Here is a 6,000-nt window from a genome sequence, read left to right as displayed (position 1 = left end):
TGCCTACTGACTATACGGCTTGGCATTTGAGGGAGCTACAAGCATTTAGGAAGATGTGCTGTTATATAATGCAAAAGGACATTATTACATTTAAAACCATGATGGTCTCTGCCAACTTGAAAGTGAGCAGATGTATGTAAAAAGAAAGCTGGTTAATGAGATTTGGACAGCCCTGGGTCTTCTTGGGTAAGGTTGCCGGACAGTCTGGGATCCCTGATGATTAACCAAAGCATTGTCTAGGTATGAATTCAACTTTGTTAATTGAGTCGCCTATTGTTTCTGTTTGTTGGTTAACTCTTGGAGTCATTGATTGCAGTATTCTAGTTTGCATGTCCCCAAGTTAATACATAAAACCTGGCTTGTTAGTGGGCCCTTAGGACAGGGTTGATGACCACTGGTGTACATTATCTCCTCCTCATTTGTTGGGAACATGAGGCTATATTGAGAAATGGAGATGGACCTTTCATATGGTGTAAAGTATTTGGTCATTTGTTGGGAATGTGACAGGTCTAACTAGGAAAGGGGCTTTTGGAGAGGACTAGAGGCAAGCCTCCTACCCACTGACAGCAAAAAGAAAGCTGGTTAATGAGATTTGGACAGCCCTGGGTCTTCTTGAATACTGTTGCTGGACAGTCTGGGATCCTCGATTAATCAAAGCATTGTCTAGGTGTGAATTTCCATTGTTAAATGAGTCACCTATTGTTTCTGTCTGTTGGCTAATTTGGCTAACTCTTGGAGATTTTGATGATGGGTTTAGCCTTGTGTCAACATTAGCTCCTTATCTAACCACTGTGTGATGTTTTGGGTAATATTTGGTTCTATTGTTCATGTGGTGATTGCCCTACTTTTGAAGTGTATAAAAACCCCTATTTCTGTTTAATAAATAATCATTCCATTGGGTCTCTCAGAAACCATGAAATCAGACCGAGACAGAAGTACAGTTAAATCACACTTGTTTAATAATAAAAGTAAAAAGAACAAAACGTAGTAAAAACATAGCCAAAGTTCATTAACCGGAACGTATAGTTAGTCAAGCCAGAAGTCAGGGATCAATGTAGTGGAACAGCAAGCAGGATCTGGAGCCAGAAGGCATGTAAGCAAAGCCAGTCTTTAAACAGGATCGCAGGAGATGGGCTCTGTGATGTTGACCAAGGCGGAGGCAGAGATCCACTGGACTGGACGACTTAAATAGGCAGGACTGACGAGCAGGATGTCATCAACAGCTGAGTAACTGTGGAGAGATAGGAGCTGGCAATTAGCCAACAGCTGAGCGGCCAGCTCTGAGAAGGAAGGGCTGAGCCCAGCCCTGACCGGGTCTACCTCAACATCTTATCTGTGTACGATGTTTGGGGTAAAAGGGGCTGGTATGAGGCCCCGGTCTGCTGGAACGGTTTGGAGGGCAGGAGGCACTGTTTGGCGGCAGCACAGAAGAGGGGTGGCCAAGGCGTCCCGTCACAAGATGGAAGAAGACTCGCTCCATCAAACTCCACCTAGAAATGAAATATCACTTCTGCCAAGATGTGCCCCTCTAACCAACAATTTCTTGTCCTCCAGACGTTCTGTGGACTCAACAGTTCCACCTGGAAAAGCCATCGTACATTCATCATAAGAATCAGCAAGTGGGTTCTCTCTGATGTCTCCGACTTATTTTATGTGTAATCCATTTCCCGCACTCTGAATGCAATGAGGCCGCTCTGCGGTGTGTCTTCTCTGGTGTTTCAGAAGGTTTCCTTTATGATTGAAAAACTTTCCGCACTCTGAACATGAATAAGGACGCTCACCCGTGTGAATTCTCTGGTGTTTAACAAGGTCTGCTTTTGTGGTGAAAGATTTCTCGCACTGCGAACATGAATAGGGACTTTCTCCCGTGTGAATTCTCTGGTGTATAACAAGTATTGTTTTCTGAGTGAAAGATTTCCCGCAAACAGAACATGAGTAAGGACGCTCACCCGTGTGAATTCTCCGGTGTTGCACAAGGTTTCCTTTCATAGTGAAACATTTCCCGCACTCTGAACATGAATAGGGACGCTCACCTGTGTGAATTCTCTGGTGTTTAACAAGGTCTCCTTTATAAGAGAAAGATTTCCCGCATGCTGGACATGCATAAGGGCGTTCACCTGTGTGACTTCGGTGGTGTCTAAGAAGTTCCCTTTTACCGGTGAAAGATTTCTCGCACTCTGAACATGAATAAGGACGCTCACCTGTGTGAATTCTCTGATGTTTAGCAAGGTATCTTTTATGAATGAAGGATTTCCCGCACTCTGAACACGAATAAGGACGCTCACCTGTGTGAATTCTTTGATGTTCAACAAGATCTCCTTCCTGAGCAAAAGATTTCCCACACTCTGAGCATGAATAAGGACGCTCGCCAGTGTGAGTTCTCTGGTGTCTAATAAGTTTTTCTTTTTTAAGAAAACCTTGGCCGCACTCTGAACAAGGGAAAGGACGCTCCCCCGTGTGAATTCTCAGGTGTTCAGTAAGGTTTACCTTTTTAAGGAAACATTTCCCACACTCTGAGCAAGGGAAAGGACGCTCACCCGTGTGAATTTTCTGGTGTACAACAAGTTGTCCTTTACGAGTGAAACTTTTCCCACACTCTGAACATGAAAAAGGACGCTCACCCGTGTGAATTCTCAGATGTCTACGAAGGTCTTTTCTTTCAATGAAACATTTCCCGCACTCTGAGCATGTATAAGGACGTTCGCCCGTGTGTATTCTCTGATGTATAAAAAGTGCTTCTTTTTTAAGGAAACTTTTCCCGCACTCTGAGCAAGAGAAAGGACGCTCACCTGTATGAGTTCTCTGGTGGATAATAAGGGTTTCTTTTTTAACAAAACATTTCCCGCACTCTGAACAAGAGAAGGGACGCTCACCGGTGTGAATTCTTTGATGGGAAACCAGAGCTGCTTTCCGAACGAAATTTTTCTTGCAATCTGGACATGAAAACGGACGCTCACCTGTGTGAATTCTCTGGTGTACAATAAGTTGTTGTTTCTGAGTGAAACATTTCCCGCACTCTGAACATGGATAGGGACGCTCACCAGTGTGAATTTTCTGGTGCCTGCGAAGGTTTTTGTTTTCAGTGAAAGATTTCCCGCACTCTGAACATGACAATGACCGCTCTCCTGTGTGAACCCTCTTATGGCTTAAAGAGGATATCTGGGGATTGGATGGATCTGTAGAGCTGTGAGAACTTAGATGGACATCTGAAGTCATAGTATGGGATTTCTCAGAAGGTTCCTCAGGATTAGAAGGATCTGTGGATCTTGTCAACCAGTAAGTGTTCACTTTCGGAGAATATTGTGGAATGTCAGTATCTTCTGCCTTACAATCTGGAGATATAATGAGATGTCCCTCCGATGTATTTATATTCCAGGAACACCGTCCATCTGCTGGAAAGCAATATTTAATATAAGTCATATCTGTTCTCATACATCTTGTATTCAGAAGTCATATGTATACAATGGGCATGATGGTGAGAGAGAGAAAACTGACTACAAGGGTGAAAAGAAAATGTGAAAAAAAAATAATAATAATTAAATCATTTAACTAACAAATGGCAGTTTGATTGCCGGAGTAATCATCTAGGTAAGGAAAACTCCAACTACAGCGGCCCATGTTTGAGAGCCTCACAATAAGTACAACAGGGTCACATGCAGCCCTCAAGTCCTACATTGTCTCTGATATATCAGTTGGATAAAGATAAGGAATTGTATATAAATCCTTTACATGGTGTACAGTATCTCCTCCTCATTTGTTGGGAACATGACGTTATATTGAGGAATGGAGATGGATCTTTCATATGGTGTACAGTATCTCCTCCTCATTTGTTGGGAACATGACGTTATATTGAGGAATGGAGATGGACCTTTCATATGGTGTACAGTATCTCCTCCTCATTTGTTAGGAACATGACGTTATATTGAGGAATGGAGATGGACCTTTCATATGGTGTACAGTATCTCCTCCTCATTGGTTGGGAACATGACGTTATATTGAGGAATGGAGATGGACCTTTCATATGATGTACAGTATCTCCTCCTCATTTGTTGGGAACATGACGTTATATTGAGGAATGGAGATGGACCTTTCATATGATGTACAGTATCTCCTCCTCATTTGTTGGGAACATGACGTTATATTGAGGAATGGAGATGGACCTTTCATATGGTGTACAGTATCTCCTCCTCATTTGTTGGGAACATGACGTTATATTGAGGAATGGAGATGGACCTTTCATATGGTGTACAGTATCTCCTCCTCATTTGTTGGGAACATGACGTTATATTGAGGAATGGAGATGGACCTTTCATATGGTGTACAGTATCTCCTCCTCATTTGTTGGGAACATGACGTTCTATTGAGGAATGGAGATGGACCTTTCATATGGTGTACAGTATCTCCTCATTTGTTGGGAACATGACGTTATATTGAGGAATGGAGATGGACCTTTCATATGGTGTACAGTATCTCCTCCTCATTTGTTGGGAACATGACGTTATATTGAGGAATGGAGATGGACCTTTCATATGGTGTACAGTATCTCCTCCTCATTTGTTGGGAACATGACGTTCTATTGAGGAATGGAGATGGACCTTTCATATGGTGTACAGTATCTCCTCCTCATTTGTTGGGAACATGACGTTATATTGAGGAATGGAGATGGACCTTTCATATGGAGTACAGTATCTCCTCCTCATTTGTTGGGAACATGACGTTATATTGAGGAATGGAGATGGACCTTTCATATGGTGTACAGTATCTCCTCCTCATTTGTTGGGAACATGACATTATATTGAGGAATGGAGATGGACCTTTTATAGTCTTCCACAGGAACTTGTTCTAGCAGACTGGAAGAACTTCTATAGTTTATAAGAATCATTGTAGAATGTTGATTTGGGGAATTATCTGCCTTTTGGAACAAAGAAGGAACTCTTTTAACTTAATGAATTATGGACAAACTTTATGTGGCTTTTCTGTCCTCCTCTGGATCAACTGCCACTTTGGATTTTTTTTACTCAGTGGACATATTATATAATTATATATTTCAATCCAACTACATGCCTTATGCTGAGATAAGTAGAATGTGAACTTTCTTCATTTAGTGTTTATGACTTACTTGTGTCCATATGTAGAGAAGATTCCTCTGGTTTACTTTCCATAATCATCTCCCCCTCCTCCATAGACTGCTGATCTCCACTCACCAACCTCTCTTCTTCTTCTTCCTCTTTATGTTCAACTTTGATGTCTTTCCTTTCTTCATTCTAAATTCCAGAGATGATAAAATATAACATCTGGAAACACTGCTGCCAATAAGAGATGACACAGAAGAATGTCCTCTTATACAATTATTTTTGAGTTTTTCGCCCAGTCCCATCTACCTGATCATTCTCTGTATATTGGTGATCTTCCGATGTAGAATTCTGGGAATACAGAGGACAACCCTCCTCCATAGACTGCTGATCTCCACTCACCAACCTCTCTTCTTCTTCCTCTTTAACCTCAACTTTAATGCCTTTTAGTTTTTCACCCTGAACCCCAAAGATGAAAAAAAATACATTTGTAAAAAAGGAGCAAGAGATTACATATAGGAATGTTACCCCATGCCGCAAATATGTTTTTAGGTCTACATGCTCAGTCCCACCTACCTGATGATGGTGGGGGATGGTGTGACCTTCCTGTGTGGAATACAGAGGACAGGGACATCTCTCTGGTGGGTTCCCATTACTGGATCCATCTGTAGGAAACACACACACTGACTGAATACATTGTTTCTATGTGTTTATCAGATGATGGGGGATCTAGGTGGAGCCTCCGTACTGCTCTCTCCTTTACAATAAAGTCTCCTCTTACCCGGTGATGTGAGGGGCGGCTGATTGTCCATCATGACGTCCTTGTAGAGATCCTTGTGTCCTTCTAAATACTCCCACTCCTCCATGGAGAAATAGACAGTGACATCCTGACACCTCAGAAAAATCAGGAGATATAATTAGAATATAT

The 6,000-nt window shown here is 42.0% G+C and overlaps 1 protein-coding gene across 13 annotated transcripts in view; it reads right to left on the bottom strand.

Annotated features, from left to right (window-relative positions):
• Positions 1-936: 936 nt before the first annotated feature.
• LOC143955556 (uncharacterized) overlaps positions 937-6,000 on the bottom strand; it is a 161,137-nt gene continuing 156,073 nt past the window's right edge. For 10 of the 13 annotated variants that reach the window (XM_077465626.1, XM_077465622.1, XM_077465618.1 and 7 more), the window contains 3 exons: positions 5,382-5,478; positions 5,120-5,264; positions 937-3,392 (listed from right to left, as the gene is read on the bottom strand). In XM_077465626.1, the coding sequence (XP_077321752.1) occupies positions 1,645-3,392; positions 5,120-5,264; positions 5,382-5,478 (1,990 nt within the window). In that variant the 3' untranslated portion in view covers positions 937-1,644. Of the gene's footprint in view, positions 3,393-5,119; positions 5,265-5,381; positions 5,532-5,648; positions 5,738-6,000 lie in introns of those variants that run through there. The other 3 variants (XM_077465627.1, XM_077465630.1, XM_077465629.1) reach the window with 3 other exon arrangements.

Source organism: Lithobates pipiens, unplaced genomic scaffold, assembly GCF_037356315.1.
Source record: "Lithobates pipiens isolate NorthernLeopardFrog02 unplaced genomic scaffold, aLitPip1_a1.2 Scaffold_35, whole genome shotgun sequence".
Classification (NCBI taxonomy): Eukaryota; Metazoa; Chordata; class Amphibia; order Anura; family Ranidae; genus Lithobates; species Lithobates pipiens.
The sequence above is the reverse complement of the archived record's forward strand: the minus strand, read 5'-3'. Positions and strand labels throughout refer to the sequence as shown.